The sequence below is a fragment of the Mauremys mutica genome, chromosome 5, assembly GCF_020497125.1.
Source record: "Mauremys mutica isolate MM-2020 ecotype Southern chromosome 5, ASM2049712v1, whole genome shotgun sequence".
Classification (NCBI taxonomy): domain Eukaryota; kingdom Metazoa; phylum Chordata; order Testudines; family Geoemydidae; genus Mauremys; species Mauremys mutica.
Window position 1 is genome coordinate 45,721,735 of NC_059076.1, and position 16,976 is coordinate 45,738,710.

Here is a 16,976-nt window from a genome sequence, read left to right on the forward strand (position 1 = left end):
CGGGAAGCAGAGCAATGCGGCTGGGAGCCGGCTGGAGCCTGGTTGCTCTGCTTCCCGCTGCTGGTGAGTGCAAGGCTGGGCCCAACCCCCTCTGCCAGCTCCAATATCCTTGCTAATCCCATGGGCTGTGTTGCTCGGGGGAAGGGGCTTGGGGGTGGAGCGGGGGCTTGGGGGAAGGGGTCATATGGGGGCAGGGTGGGGGTGGAGGAGGGGGGCTGGCTGCAGGATGCGGCTGGCTGCTAGATCCAGCGCCACATACAGCTGCCTAGGGCACCATGAAATTTACTACCCCAAATTATGCGGTGCCCTTCACAGCTGCGTATTCTGCATATGCCTAAGGATGGCCCTGCCTTTACATATATGGGAAATAACTGAAAGAACCTTTCCATTTTGTTGAAAAGTAGTTACATGTCTAAAAATCCTATTGCTGCAAATTGATGCGATAAATTCATAATCCATATACAGGGGAAAACACCACACATTTCTCTACTGTTAAACAATAGTAGAGAGCATCTGTGAGTAACAATTTCTCCCATCTCTAGCTGGCTAAGTGACTCGGTGCTATCCTGGTGAACAGTGACTTGGCCTCATTTATTCACACCTTTGTCATCTCAGGGCTAGTCTACACAATCATACAATATAGCTGGGCATGAATTCTTCAGCACCTGGGAAACTCCAACTGGTACCCAATACTGCAGCATGTCACCTCAGCAACAGTGGCTACCACAAACACATCACACCTGTTCTGTGCTCTCTATACTGGCTTCCCATAGGATATGGAATCAAGTGGAAGGTCTCAGTTCTTATCTTTAAGGTGCTCCATGGCCAGGGCTCAAGGTATCTAAAAGACTCCCTAAAGCTTCAGTATGAATACCGTGGTCAACAATTTTGCTTTTCTGGAACAATGTTCCACAATGGGGTGAGCTCATCTGTGAAGGAGACAGCTTTCTCAGGAGCCAATCTGGCACTGTGGAACTCCCACAGGAGCTGAGGATCACCAAAAACCTCATCAACTTCTACACCCAGTGCACAGTGCATTTCATTCGCCTTGCCTACACTAACATGAACATATAGGAATGTGTGTGCAAAAAATATATAATTCAAAAAATATATATATAATATATAATTCAAAAGAAAACCCTCCACTGCACCTATATAGAAGAACTTATATAGAAGAGAATAGCACTGCTACTGCTTTACTTAAATAAATCAGCTGATTTATGCAATCATGTCTTCCTGATCTTTTCCTTCAATCAAAAACTCCTAATAAAACCTGCTGGATTCAAAAGCAATACCAGAAAATAAATATATAAATAGTCTTAGAGTTAATTTTTTTTAATTAAATTATTATGCAGCAGTGCTTAAAATCAATCTGCCACAATTTCTGGAACTATTTAATTGCTTCTGCCCTTGAAGTTTAGTTCTTATGTGTATAAAATACAGGCACAATGTTCACCCCACAGTAACAGACAATCAGATGCTAGTATTTAAAAGATACATTATTTTGGTTTTGTAGTATATAAAACAGGGTGTTTTTAAAAGCTATGACTTTTTTAAATTACATTTTGAGTTATGCAAATCCTACTTCAGGAAAATCCCTTTTCGGTTACTTCTATTTTCTCAAATATGTAAATTGTAACCATAAGGAATAATACTGTACTTTTGCAAAGGGAATGCATTGTCTGACCTTAGTTTAATGCCACATATTTTAATGATGAGGTTTTCATACCTCTGGAAAACATGTTCAAACATGTCCATTGAAAAAAAACCCAAGGCTGGTCTTAAGCATTTTCAGCTGTGCTGCCCTCTGCTGATTTGCACTGCAAAATGTGTGACTGACAACTCAATTTGCAAAGCTCTGTTATAATGTACATCAGAAAAAAAAGTTTCTTTATACTTAGATGTTCTTTTTACAATATAATTAAACGTAACCTTATAATCTTCTATCTAACATGAGTATCTCTTCACTAGAATTTGCATGTGACTGTTTACAGGCTCTCAAAATCATGTGGTGATCAGTTAGGGTGACCAGATATCCTGATTTTATAGGGACAGTCCCGATTTTGGGGTCTCTTTCTTATATAGGCTCCTATTACCCCCCACCCTCTGTCCTGATTTTTCACATTTGCTGTCTGGTCACCCTATGATCAGCTAACCTGTACACCATTGCCTAAAACTGATGATTTTTGCCCCTCCTCACTCCCTCAAATTGGTGGTGACACAGATTTGGAGCTGCTCTGTAGTAAGCACATTTGAGCCATTGGGTGCTATGGGTGGGAGAACTGTGTGATTCAACCCCTGGGAAAGTAAAGGCAGGAGGCGTGAGACCAAGGGGGTGCCCCCAAGATCAGAGAGTCAGCTAGTACTATAACCATGACAGGTATTTTAGCATACTTGGATGGACCCAAGAACCAGGTCCACGTTTACAGTACATATAATACCTTTAAAAAGACCCTTGTATTTCTTTTAATTTTTTAAAAAAGATACTTATTAGTTCTCATTTTTTAATTTTAGTTCTGGAGCTTTAACATTCCATCTCTCCTAGAGGACATTTCTCTGTTTGCAGGGTGAATGCCACGGAGTTCCTGATTTTGTTTAGTTTTTTTAAAATAGAGTCCTATAGAACAGGTGAAATTTTAAATCTTCAGGACTCCATTCCACTAGCCAACACCGTTTAAAATTTTTTTGACCCTGAAAACTGAGACAGCAGCTTACCAGTTTGTTTTCATTCCAACATAACACAATATATTTGTTCTATAGGCCACTCATGAATGACAGACTGCACTTCACAAAGGTGTCCTACAGGTTTGTGTAGTGTGGAAGCCTGGCTGACTTATTGCTGAATCAAGTCCTAAACTATCAACTGATTTTCATAAATAGAATTGTTTTTAGAACTAACCTGCTACTCCTAACTGATGCGTGGCATACCCTGGTAACCTGCTGTGCCCTTCTCCTAGCCACAGGGTCAGCGTGGATGAGTCTGATTCTGCATGGTGGAAAGTAAAGCCCTGCAAAGCAGCAGTGGCTATAAATTTGCTTTGGAGGATAGGAATGTGCAGCCAGACTGCTATTCTGCCTTCTGCTCTCCATTGCTTGACAGACTCTGGGGAAAAAAAAAAAAAGGGATAACATAAAACTCATTGTATACTTTCAAATCAAGAAAATAATGTGAAAATAAAAGCTGTTGTTCTCTGATGGCCACCCCTCCTCGCTTTTTACTAAATTCTTTAGTTCTGCTGAACATAATAGCAGAGCTTAATGTGGAGTAACAGCAGTAGTCAGAAAAGTGATTGTGAAATTATATTGTGGCATATTCCATATTCATTCTCTTTTAGGGCCTGATTTTTAAAGGTTTTCAAGCTGGCCTCATTTATTGCAGGAGCAAATAACAGGTGAAAAAATGTAGGTGAAATCTGATTGCAAAAAGGGAGTATGGCACTGAAATCTGACAATTTCTATTCATACAATTTACTCTGTTTACAAATCAAAAAATTTGCTTTCAAGTGTCAATCATGCAAATTGCATCTGGGATCTAAAAATTCATCTGTGTCCTTTCTGCTTCTTACATGATCACTAGTAAAAAAAAAAAAAAGATTCTCCAGTTAGGATTTATGTGATGATTTTGTTGAGTAAGAATGATAAAGCGTAGAATCTAGTTCACTTTTCCACAGCTGCATTAACTTTGGAGAGATAACAGTAGTAACTTATTTTTGTCAGAGAACACAGGCCTCAATCTTGCAAGCACTTAGGCATGGGCTTAACTTTCTATCATACTTACATGGCCCTCATCTCTGTAATATCTAAACACCTCACAATCTCCAATGTCATTATCCTCACAGCCCCTCTGAGAAGCAGAGTAGTACTATTATCCCCATACTACAGATGGGGAACTGAGGTACAGAGAGGCTAACCGATTTTGCCCAAGGAGGCACACAAAGTCCACGGCAGAGCACAGACTTGAATTCAGGTCTTCCAAGTCCTAGGAAGGAGCTCTAACCAGTTGTCCATCCTTTCTCCATTGGGACTACTCCCCGTAGTAAAGTTAATTCCATGCCTTTTTGCTGGCTCAAGATTTTGATGGATCAGACTCATATATACAGAGGCAACTAAGAAGTAGAAGAATAAACTGCCTTATTTGCAGTTACTTCTTTGACTATAGGTACAATCCAAGTTTTAATTCAAATAACTGTCTTCTCATAACAATTTTGGGAAACAGTGAAAAAACTTTACTTAATTAAGACTAACAATGAAAACACATCTCCAAAGAAGATGGCAACTGGCAGTAAGGATACACATTTTGAACGTGCAAATAATTGAATAGTCTTTTGATCAGTCAAGATATTTGCTACTATCACTGGAAATTAAAGTACAAGAGAGCTTTATCATCATTGTCTAAACAGTGGATCTCCCATATTATGGTTTATAATATTATGTTGTTTGTAGGTTTTCGGTGGAACTTTATATACATTTTGCTTACAGCTTTACACGATAATGCACATTCTGCACTTTGCAAGAATTCATTTTTTTTCCTCCAGTAGTAATAGAAGTTAAAGGTTGAATTCTGTGTTGTGCAGTTGTAAACCCAAGGTTACACAATTATGCAATCCCGAGGAAAGAATTAGATTGGAGGCTAGTAGGCCAGCTAGATAAGTATGCTTTCTCTTCAGAGTAAAGAATGACAGGTAGATGTATACAAGGAGGAATTACAAGGACATTTCAAGGGATTAAAAAATGGCCTTTAGAAAAGGAACATTATGACTTAAAATTTGACAAGCATAATTGGATGATGTATCCTTAACAATTTAGAATTAAAACTTTTTAAAAACACAACTTACTTGTAATCATTAATGTCTCTCCCCCCTCCCTCCCTCCGCATTTATATTGGACAATAAAAACAGATTCCTCAGTTACTCTTTCAAATTGGTATCTGATTGCCTAAGGCTGCTGCTGTTGGGTTGCAGATCCCAAAGAGCAATGTTTAAATCTAATTTAAAAAAAAAATTAGTTTCAAACTGAAATAAAGGAAGCCCTGCAAAATACACTCCGCTGGGTGCTTTATAAAATCTCAGATGGGGGCATTCAATATACCAAATTTTAAGCACATAATGAATAAATTACTTTATTTGGGCCTGGTGCTGCCAACGTTCTCCCAAGCGAGGAAGGCAATGGGAGGTTTGTGTGAGTACAGGGTTACTGGGAGTGTTTGTTGTTATTGTGTGGTTTCTGTCTGTTGATACCCCTGCTTCCTCCTATAAAGATCAGAGAGCCCTGGCTGGGGGAAAGCCTGGGCCCAGTTTAGTCAGTGGGAGTTTTGCTCCTGGTCCCAATGAGGGGTGGGGAGATCACTGCTTTACACAAGACGTGATCTTCTCTAGCCGCTGCCTCCAGCACAGTCCCCTTGTGCCCACGGGGGCAGCGTGGGGCCCTTCAGGCTGCTGCGCGGGCCCCGTGGCCCTGACATGCACTTGCCCTGTAGCCATCCCTGGAAGGAGCCTTGGTCCAGGCTGTCTGGAGCGTGAAGCTGAGCCAGGTGCACGGTTACCCCGCCAAACTTGTCCAGCTGTGGCTGGAGTCCGGCTGCCGCCAGGCTGCCACCCGCCAAGCTCCCCTGGCGGCGGCCGCACAGCGGGACTCGGGCCGGGGGGGGCCTTGCCCCGTTCGGGGCGCGCCGTGCAGGGAGACCCCAGCGCAGCGCCCGGGCCCCCAGCATCGCCCTGCGCCGGGGGGCAGCGGGCAGGGCCCGCGGGCTGCGGCTGCTGCTGCGGGCAGGCGGGGCGGGGACTAGGGCGGCGCCGGCCTTTGCACTCGGCTGAGGAAGCACTTCCAGGGGCCGCGCACGTGTTCGCTGCCGGGCCGGTTCCTCCTGCCATGTCGGCCTCCAAAAGAAAGAGCAGGGGGCGGCGGCCCCCCGAGAGCGGCTCCCCCAGCGGCCCCCCGGAGCCGGCGGAGCGGCCCCCTGCTCTGCTGACACTGGCTGCTGCTGACTTCTTGGAAAAAGGTACGGGGCGAGCGGCAGGCGCTGTCTCTGCAGCCAAGCGGCCGCGGCTCCCTCGCTGTGCCGGGGGCAGGAGGGGAAAGTTTGCTTGGCACACCTGCCCCCAGCAAAATCCTTCCTCCTCTGTGCCTAGGGGAAGAGACTTTAAAGCCTGTAGAGTAGTTATGGGGGAAAGAGGTTTTTCAACAATCCAGTTTGCTTTCCCCGTTTCAGCTGTTTACCTTTTTTGTGACTTTCCTGGACCAGTCGATTTTCATGTTGGGTTACAAGACATCAGCACAACTTTGGGGTTGTAGCATTTTAAACGGACTTAAATTCAAGTAAAACTCTCTCTGTGCGTACTGGGGAAAGGGGGTCATACAGATTCAAAAATTCGGTTTTTTAAAGTTGGTGCTACACTGCTAGAGTCGACAGTATCCTCTTCAAAAAACAAACACACAAGCAAACAAAAATGTTATGTGCCATCTGCAATGCAAAGTTGCATACAAACATTTACTATTAGTTTGTATTTATAGATCGTTTAATAAACATACACAGTGTTGTGTATCCGGTGAATTATGCAACATAAATAAGACCATAGCGGTTATAACGTAAGGCTGCAATTTAGCCATTGGTGCCCTACAGGGCTCTGTTTTGATCATATACTCATGCAAAGGCATGCTAGCTAGATATGATAGGACTGGAACCAAAAGGCACATTTGCTACAGTGCAGCACAGTGTATATAGTATGGAATAAATTTAGGCCCTAATCTTGCAAATACTCTCATATGTGAGTATTCCCATTGATTTTAATGGGACTTGTGTGTAAGCATTTGCAGGATTGGAACCATATAACTGTTCTTCAGTGTAAAAACAGATACTAAAAGGCTTGTACGAGAGCAGGCTACCACTCACTGAGGTTGGCCATACTATTAAATGGAGGTTTTGGATTTTTAAATGTTTTTTCATCTTTTCTGTATGCAACCCTATTTATTCAAACATAAATAACTCCACAGAAACTACTAAGTAAAGTTAAAAACTAAAACAACAAGGAGTCCGGTGGCACCTTAAAGACCAGCAGATTTATTTGGGCATAAGCTTTCATGGGTAAAAAAACCTCACTTCTGTGAAGAAATGAGATTTATTTTTTTTTACCCACGAAAGCTTATGCCCAAATAAATCTGTTAGTCTCCTCTCCAAGTTAAAAACTAAGTAAGAAAGCAGTAATGTTAAATGATTTAAAAAAAAAAAGTCATGCTCATTTAAGAATGAAAGTATACTGTTCTCTGTTTTTGCTTACCCTCTTCCTGCTGCAGCATCTCTCAATTAAACTGAACTATTCATTAGTGGACTCAAGTATTTAAACAAAATATTGCTCTGTTGCAGAAATATTTTCGTAGAGACATGGCTCCTGTGTTGTGCTGTTCTTTTCAGTGGCCACCTGTCCACCACATTAGATATTGAAAAGATCGTAGGATTGGTAATGGGACATGCAGACCTTCTCCTCTGTATCACTGGTTCAAATCTGGAGCATGGTGATAGTGACCAAAAGTTATAATCAGATAGCTGTTCAGAAACCTAGCTGAATAGGACAGAACTGTCTTCCCCGCTCCTCTCTCCCCCCCCCCCCCAACTAAAAAAATAGAGACTGAATGCCTGAAGAAACTGGCTTTCAAGAAAGATAAAGAGGAGTTGTAACCTCTTCCATCTGAGTGGTAGTGAAAAGGCGGCACATGTACTCAAGCTGCCTTGAAATTAATTGTGGCTCTCTGTCCAATTCCTCATGTGCTAAAGCCACAAAACCCACCATTATGATTCACACTCTAGCGTTAGAATTGAATAAGTGTAGATACTGAACAGACGTGCTTGTTTTTGTTGTGTAGTGAATCTTACAGCAGGGGTAATGACAATGCAACTGTTTCATGTCAGAACAGAGGAGTTTTGTTTGTAGTCTTGTCCCTCTGAGTTGGCACGTTATAAGCACTAAGTTCACTTATTGTACAAAAGAATGACATATTTTCTCTAATATTTTAGCAGATGACAAAGTTCCTACAATGTACAGAAGAGTCCTTGTGCAACTAGGACTCAACAGTATGAAATCAGCAAATATATGCATCGGTCGACCAGTCTTGCTTACCAGTACAGATGGGAAACAAGAGGTGAGATTTCTTTTCCTGTCTGTTAGGCTAATTTTGTGCTTGGCTAAGTGGTGGATTGGAGTTAGGTCACAAGTGGGAGATGAGTTTGAAGATTTCAAAATTCCAGTTTTGAATTCTAGTTCTCCACGCAATTTAGTGCAGTTATGTGTTATACTTCAGGATTGGAAAAGCAGATGAATTGTGCATCAGAGTGTTTTTGCAGCTTGGTGTTGAGACTTATGCACATCTTCTGATTGCTCATTGCCTGGATTTAGCTAGTGCCATTAATTGTTTTCAAGAATATTAAGTCACTCAATTTTATTTATTTATTTTTTTAAATAGTGAAGGGGAATGAACCCCAGACTGCTGACAATGCGCTTCCATTATCTACAGAAAAACTCTGCCCTTAGTTATATATTCTCTCTCCACTCACAAAATTTAAGCCTTATATTTTTAGAAAGCATTTTAGTTCAGCCCTTAAGGAGTCCAGTGCTAATTGTTTGTGGAATATTTCATTTTAACGCAATCCTTAATCGCTTGTAGAGTTTGACTCAAAAGGCATGAAGGGTTTTTCACCTTTCACTAGGAAATGTCAACGCAAAAAAAGCTCTTAATCACCAAGTGTGTGGTTTTTTTTTTTAATTTGAAACTCTATGTAGGTCTGTACAGCTTGGCCAATTGCAGGCTTCCCAGGAGGGAAAGTTGGCCTGAGTGGAATCACTCAGAAGAATCTGCGAGTGAAACCTGGTGAGGCAGTCACTGTTCAGCCTGTGGTCGGTGCAGTGGTGCAGGCAGAAGAAGTAGATGTGAAGCTGAGGTTTGGAATTTTTCTGTGAACATTATCTTACCTCCTAATGTGCATTCGTTCTAGAATCTGTGTGTTATAGCTCAAGTTCAGGCCTGTTGTAGGTGGATGCAGGTCCATTTTGCATTTTAATGAGACTACTCGTGCTTAAAGTACTGACGGGATTGGGACCTCATATTGTTTTGGGAAGTAGCATAGTACTGCCTCCTGTAACCCGTCCTGGGCTGGAGACCTGTGAGAGGTCTGCACTCAGAAGATTTGATGAGTTGTGCTTTAGGTAAATTGACTGAAAAATTTAATGTAGCCTGCATCCATTTATAAATTGCATATTTGTGTCTCAGGTAACCGATAGGCACTTCCTGCTGTCTGGGTGCTGCAAAACTGCATTAACAGAAGTCTTGGAGTTACTAAACTGAGCGGAATAGTCTGACTGGGTTTGAAGGAGCTCCTGTTCCCTAAGACCTTTTAGTATAATCTCAGATTCCCTACCTCCTGGAGGGGTTGAGGAAGCAGCACTGACCACTTAACTGGTTGCTTTGGGGCTTTCCAAACCCATCCTGTCCAGCTGGTATATTGAGGTGTGCTGTCCTCTTGTAGGATCTGCGTGCGTCCTTGAGCGCAGTTTCCTTGAAGCTTCCCAGGAGTCTCTCTTGGGAGCCGTAGAGCTGCTATCTCCTCTCTCCCAGCAACAGTCTGGAACTTCGTGCTTTAAAACCCTTATGCCACCCTTGGCCAGAGGGGCAGGGCCAGTCCTGCCCACGTTAGCTCTTCCACCCCGTGACACTGGTGTGGGGTTTGTACGCTCCATCACAATTTGTTGTTAATAATCCAAAAGGAAAAATAAAATCACAAAAGGAAGCATGTCAGGATAATAGGAAATAGGAGCTAGCAGGCGTTTTATATATTTATTAGTTTCTTGACCTAATATATCCTTTAGCAACAGAAGCTGTGCTGAGTTGGTTCAGGCAATTCTTTGTGACCATAAGATCAAAAAAAGTTTGTAGTTTGGTTTCAGGTTATTTTAAAGGATGAGCATGGTCTCTGCTTGAAAGAGATGCCGTCAGGTTAAAAGTAATATTAGAAAAAGTCGTTACTTGTGTTGTGAATATTGTAATTAAGAGGCTGATGCTGCAGAGTCCTTACTGATAGAGTAGTTGAGGCCAAAAGAAGTATTTATGTGAGTGTGGAGTATTCACATTAGGAAGAGTGAAATAATCTTACAAATCTAACTTCCCTTTAAAAATGTAAATTGTCTCTGGCAATGCTGTTAGTGTAGATTTTGCATTTGCTTAGGTAGAGCAACTAGACTTGAGCCCTGTGATTTTTTTTGTATAATTGTCACAGCTGTCTGTGCTCTCAGAGGACTATAGGATCAAACCTGTGGTCCATCTAGTCCTGTATCCTGTCTTGTACAGTAGCCAGTACCAGATGCTTCAGAGGAAGGTGTAAGGAATCCCTGAGTGGACAGTTAAGGTCAAGCTTTTTCTAACTCCATCAGTTAATGCTTGGTTTAAGCCTTGAAGACCACCTTGCAGACCACTGCTATTCTCTCAGGAATCAAACTGGGGTATATGTGTGTAAGTGTGTAGTTATTCACAGGGCCACTGTTTGTAGCCCAGTCTGGAATGTAGCTTCCACTTGCCCTCATGAGGGCTGCTGCTGTCTGTCTTCTGTAGAGCCCGAGTTCCCAGCTCTGCATAGTATGTGGTGTGGGGAAGCAGGAACTGGCCCTGGAGCCCCAGGTGGCAGTAGTAGTGTTCCAGCCTTTTCCCACACTCTTGGTGTTGGACTGGTAGAATAACCAAAGTTAAGGGGACATAGGAAGGAAAAGAGTGTTCCTGTCTCTACTCCAGTGTTAGCTTTAACAATTTTACCTTGACTCTTGGAATGTTTCACATTTTGTTAAAACTGAACTCCTGGATTTATGAGTTTTAGTGAGAATCTCAGCTTTCCTTAAAAAGAAAAAAAAAAAAAGTTTGTAGCCCTCGTAGGGTTGCCAGTCTTGGTTGGACGTACTATATTTCTGAAGGCTTCATCACATGACATCTTTAATTAAAGATTAATCTTTGTCCTGGAGTCTACAGGAATTAGTCCTGGAGGGTTGGTAACCCTGTGTGTGGAGAGAAAGTTGAAAATATGAACCCTAAAGACTCATGACACAAGAAAGCAAATAAAAAGAACCTAACATTGATTGATTATATTTTAAAATGTCATGATTTTCAAGTCAGTCTGATAATTTCGTGGGCACTGACTCGTGGGGTGTGTGTGTGTGTGTATGTACTGACTCTTCACACAACGCACAGTCAACCTGTGGAACTCCTTGCCAGAGGATGTTGTGAAGGCCAAGACCATAACAGGGTTCAAAAAAGAACTAGATAAATTCACGGAGGATAGGTCCATCAATGGCTATTAGCCAGGATGGACAGGAATGGTGTCCCTAGCTTCTGTTTGCCAGAAACTGGGAATGAGCGACAGGGGATGGATCACTTGATGATTACCTGTTCTGTTCATTTCCTCTGGGGCACCTGACACTGACTGCTGTCGGAAGACAGGATACTGGGCTAGATGGACCTTTGGTCTGACCCAGTAGGGCCATTCTTATGTTTTTATGTTCTTATGTACAAAATTAGACCTAAAAATACAAGTGTTACAGCACACTACTACTGAAAAATTGCTTCCTCTCCTTTTTACCATATAATTATAAAATCGATTGTAATATAGATACTGTACTTACATTTCAGTATATAGTATATAGATCAGTGTAAAAGTCATTGTCTGTGTGACATTTTAGTTTGTACTGACTTGGCTAATGCTTTTTATGTAGCCTGTTATAAAACTAGGCAAATATCTAGATGAGTCGATATACCCCCTGGATGACATTTGCATACCCCCACTGGTTTAAATGACTGCAAGAGATTTACTTAGATGTGTAAAGGTAATTAAATACATACGTGTTTGCTGCATTAGGGTCATAAAATTGTATTGCGACTTGAAGTTTCTCAAAAATTTGTGATATGTTTCTTGTCCTAGAATTTTCTCCTTGATCAGTCAAAATATTTGGGGAAGAGACTTTGTGATTAGTAGACTTAGAACTCCCTCTGTTGACTATAATTTTAGTTGCAGTTTCTGTATCTGGTATGTGGGGTTTTTTTTTTGTTTTTTTTTTAAGAAAAGTTTTGCTTTAATTTATGGCTTTTGAGAAGCATCTTTTTCTTTTAGTGTAAAGAGAAAAAAGGAGAGTTTGTGATGATCACCTACAAGTATTTCAAGGGTGTAAATGTAAATGCCAAGGAAGTGGAAGAATTATTTAACATGGTTACAGAACAAGGTAAAATTAGGGAAGAAACAGAGAGAGAAAAATTAGGCTAATTATCAGGAAAAAAAAATCCTGAATGTAATGTATTAGACTGTTGATACTCTTGATAGGTAAATGGTTTAACATCCCTCATTTAAAACTGGATTGAATGAAGTACAGTATTAGAGAATATACTGCAGGGAAAACCTTGTATAGTCGAAGTAAAGGGCTTGGTCCTCAGATCTGCAAATGCTCACATTTGTGCTTATCTTTACAAATGCATGTATAGTCCATAAAATCAATGGACTACTCATGTATGAAAGTATTTGCAGGCCTGCGGGATAAAATTAGGTTTTTTTTCTAAATCATTTACTGATTCAGTAAATGAACTAACCACCCTCACTGTAAGTCAGAACAGTAGTCACTTGGGAGATGTATGTATCTCATGCTTCTCGTTTTAAGGAATGATAAATCTTGACGACTTATTGTTGTAAATATAGTATTTTATATGAAAAATCCAAAGAAATGTTAATATTTAAACTGGTTGTTAGTTAGCCTTAGAGCAAATATATTTACATCGTATTTATGACTATACGACAATGAGTCAAATAGAGCAAGTTGTAAATTTGCCTGTCAGTTTCTTCTGTTTGCAGAATTAAATTATATCCTATACTGCAAAACAAAGAATTTACTGTTAATGAGTAAATCATGGGTTATCGATATTATAGACTGATTCTGTTTTTAGATTTACTAGGGGATTGTAAAATTGTTTTTCATCACAAACACAGGGACAAAGACGCCTGTATTAATGTTGAAGACTTGTCTGCCTGTCTTTTGCGAAATCTAGGTAAGTGGTTTGTTTTTTGTTTTACATATATATTTTAGTAGAGAAGCCATTTTTTGAGAGTAAATATCAGTCACCCACTATCTTCATCAAAGGCTTATTCCAAAATGACTTTTGCCTCTTCAGCACTTCATCATAAGACTCTAGCTTGTTTTACAAAGTCCTTAAACTTTTTATTGACCTATTCATTCTGGGTGACATCACCTCAGTACGGTGTGAATATCAAATAATATACTTACATGAAACATAGTTCAGTTCATTCTGAGATGGTTTAAAAGTCTTTCTTGGTCTTCCGCATTATAATGCTATGCACTCCCAACAATTGTGGTTACGAATTTATTTCTGTTATGAGGAGAGAGAATTCAAAACTCTGCCATGAGGTCGAGTATAGTTTTTAGTGTATTCAGCATATTTGACACCCTGAGCAGCCCATCATGTTGGACAAAGCTGATGCTCTTTGTTTTGTAGATAGCCAGGAGTGAGTTAGAAAGGACAGGAAATTATCTTACATAGCTAAAAAAGATTAGTCCATCTACTCAAACATTTAATTGCTATGGAGTAGAAGCAATGGATTGTACTTGATCAGTAGATTAATAGTGGTATTGCCAACCCCACAAGTTAAAAAATCATGAGATTGGATTAAAATCATGTGATTAAAAATAATCCAAAATTTATTTTTAATTTGCCTTCTGGTTTGGGGCTGTTATGCTGCAGTTGGGTCACATTTTCAAGCTGCTCTCTGCAACCAGGGGGGCTAATCTTTTTTTTTTTTTTTTTTTTTTAAGAGAGAGAGCGAGAGCGAGCTGAGTTTCTCACATAAGCACATGACTCCAGGAGCTGGGATTTAAAGTAAAGCATCCTGTCTCATAAGACTTGTGATTAAATCTTGAGACAGTGGAAGACACTAATAAATAGAGAGTTTAAGGAACTGTCTTTGCTTGAAATATAATCTGTACCTTTTTATGAGCTCCAAAATTTAAAACAACCAGAAATATACCAATGGCAAGTCATTCAGAATATTTATCCTTGTGGAGGCTGGCTATGTTTGAAGGGATCATTTTAGATGAGAACTGTATTTTCCTGTCTTTTTATCACCTTGTCTTTTAGGACAGTTAATTTGTGACATCTGTTTTAGAGGTTTACTGATGAGAAATTGTTCTAATTCATTCATATTTGAAAATTATTGCTGGAAAATAAGATTCATATGTATTTTATTTTTATTTACTAAAATTTAATCTTCTTGTAGATGGGAAGATAGTTTTGCCAGGCAACCTTTTGCATCTCACATTCTATGGCAAACCTTGCAACTTGATGGTGACGAAGGTGAAAGGAACGGATGGGGCCCTGCTGAAAATGCAGAGAAGTACTGTTTTCGGTGAAACACAAGAGCCAGTCCTTGAGAAGACTGACTTGGAGACCAGTGCTCTAAACTTGTCTTTGCAGCTCAGAAAGTTGGACATAGAAGACAACCAGGAAGGAGAATCTACCAGCACTCCATGCAAACCGATAGCTCAAAGTTCACCAGTTACTTCAAATACTGTGGAGATAGGGGGTGAGCAGGATTATGACCGGACAGATGAATTCTGTGATGAGGGGAATGTCAGAGACCTTATTGATGGTTCTGAATCAATCAGAGACGAAGACAGTGTGAGATTGCCACCCACTGGCAACACTGGAGCAAAATGCAATTTGGATACATTTTACTTCATTTCTTCAAGAACTAGAGTCAATTTCATGGAGAATCGGACCATTGCAACAGAAGAACCTTACCTATCTACCCTTACCTATGACATGATAGGTGGTTTAAGCAGCCAGCTACAAACTATTAGAGAAACAATTGAACTGCCCCTGAAGCAGCCTGAATTGTTTAAGTGTTACGGTATGATGTCTAAGAGTTGGTTTTCTTAATCTAAGACAAAGTTTTTCTTTAACTTACCACTTCTTTCACCCATATTAACAATTCACTCTATATGAAACACATACTCCCTCTCTGCATGATACAGATTTGATGTACTTTAGTTCCCAACTAAACTCTGTTATAATGATCTTCTTTACAGTTCCTTTTTAAACAACCAAATGTTTAGGCTGTAAGGATCATGCCTTAGAGAGAAGAGTCTGTGAAGGTGTAGTAACCCATGGGAACTCATGACAAGCAGCAAGGAGTTATAGAGTCAGTCACTTGAAAAACACAGGTACTCTTCTGTAACTTCACTGCTTAAAGTCTGTTTTTATAGAGTTCCCTTAAAAAAAAAAAAAAGGCATTCAATGTAAAGATTGTCTAGCCAATCAAATTCTAGTTTTTACCCTCATCTCCCTCTCCTTTTAATTCCCTCTGTCTGCAAATTATAGAAAAGAATATAGTGCAGTTCACCCATGTGAATAGGAAAGGATGCAATGATTTAAACATTAAAATTATTTATTATGATGTTTTCTTAGATTAAATCAGTGTAAAACAAGATGGGACAAAGCACTAGAGAGTACTCTAGGGAACAATAATCCTTCATTTGCACAGATGGATTAGATGATCTTAATAGGTGTTTTCTATCCATAATTTCTAGGAAAAGTTAAAGTCCCAGGGAAGTTTTTCTAAAAAGGGAATAGATAGGAGTAGGAGAGTGGTGTGGCTGCTATTCAAAAACCTGTAAGAAGTAAACCCTGTTGTCTGCTTTGACCCATAAATCACTTTGTGTGGAGAGATTGTGACCTAGGTGAGATGAATCTGCCAAGGTGAGGGAAATAACCAGATTTTCACCCTCAGAATCATTTTTGTCAGTAGGGGGATTACTTGTCTCTCTCTGGAATGGCCAAGGTGTTTGACTCCCCAACCCACGTATGTTCTGAGATCCATGTGGTCTTGGGAGATGGGCCAGAATTTGGGGAGGGATAGCTCGGTGGTTTGAGCATTGGCCTGCTAAACCCAGGGTTGTGAGTTCAGTCCTTGAGGGGGCTACTTAGGGATCTGGGGCAAAATCAGTACTTGGTCCTGCTAGTGAAGGCAGGGGGCTGGACTCGATGACCTTTCAGGGTCCCTTCCAGTTCTGTGAGATAGGTATATCTCCATATATTATATTCATTGCAGGGGCCCTATGCCTCTGCATTGCTTCTCCTCTGGGGGGATGTAGGTTGTTGGAACAGAGGGACAATCCATGTAAGATAATGATGGGTGTGCCAGTTTATATTACGTAGGGCTTCCCTCTGGGTTTCTGTGGGATGATGCCATGGAGAATGCCCATCCATGCTCTGTCCACAGAGCCCAAACCTCAGGATGCACCAGGGGATTTCATGTGCCAGGGACAAGGAAGGGATGCTGCTGCAAATCCCGTACCATACCACAGGTGACATCTGGATAATCAGCATTTCCTCTGCTAATGGCATCAGAGAGATGATCAAGCCCCATATTTACTTCAAGATCATTAGGCTTGAATACAGTAACTCCTCATTTAACGTCATCCCACTTAACGTTGTTTCAATATTACGTCCCTGCTCAGATAGGGAACATGCTAGTTTAAAGTTGCGCAATGTTCCCTTATAACGTCGTTTGGCTGCCTGCTTGTAAGATTCTGTGGAACAACAGCGACTTTACAAGGGAGCATTGCACAAGTTCCGCTTCTCCGCCTCCTTGCCCTCCCTCCCAGCCCTTCCCCACCGCCAAACAGCTGTTTGAAGGCGCTTAGGACTTTGAGGGGGAGGGATGTGGCATGCTCCGGAGAGGAGGTGGAGTGGGGGTGGAAAGAGAGGGGCCTGGAGTGGAGCAGGGACAGGAAAAGGCAGGTCTGGAGCATTTCTGGCAAAGTCCAAGCCTGTTCTTCTCCAGGGAAGCTGCTGTTGCTGCTGCAAAGGTGCTTCCTAGCATCCTTGCCTGCAGCAGGCTGTGCCTGTGTGGGGTAAGCCAGGGGCACTTCCCAACCACAGTACAGTAC

At 41.1% G+C, this 16,976-nt stretch overlaps 2 protein-coding genes across 6 annotated transcripts in view; one reads left to right on the forward strand and one right to left on the reverse strand.

Moving 5' to 3' along the window:
- NUDT6 (nudix hydrolase 6) overlaps positions 1–5,766 on the reverse strand; it is a 34,295-nt gene extending 28,529 nt beyond the window's left edge. Inside the window, exons 1-2 of the mRNA XM_045018610.1 lie at positions 5,470–5,766; positions 2,900–3,103 (exon numbers count right to left, since the gene is read on the reverse strand). Of these exons, the coding sequence (XP_044874545.1) occupies positions 2,900–3,103; positions 5,470–5,710 (445 nt within the window). The 5' untranslated portion in view covers positions 5,711–5,766. The remainder of the gene's footprint in view (positions 1–2,899; positions 3,104–5,469) is intronic.
- SPATA5 (spermatogenesis associated 5) overlaps positions 1–16,976 on the forward strand; it is a 314,315-nt gene that overhangs the window by 27,999 nt on the left and 269,340 nt on the right. For 2 of the 5 annotated variants that reach the window (XM_045018601.1, XM_045018605.1), the window contains exons 1-5: positions 5,842–5,998; positions 8,009–8,133; positions 8,772–8,929; positions 13,001–13,059; positions 14,303–14,935. In XM_045018601.1, coding sequence (XP_044874536.1) covers positions 5,869–5,998; positions 8,009–8,133; positions 8,772–8,929; positions 13,001–13,059; positions 14,303–14,935 — 1,105 coding nt within the window. In that variant the 5' untranslated portion in view covers positions 5,842–5,868. Of the gene's footprint in view, positions 1–5,484; positions 5,531–5,841; positions 5,999–8,008; positions 8,134–8,771; positions 8,930–13,000; positions 13,060–14,302; positions 14,936–16,976 lie in introns of those variants that run through there. The other 3 variants (XM_045018604.1, XM_045018602.1, XM_045018603.1) reach the window with 3 other exon arrangements.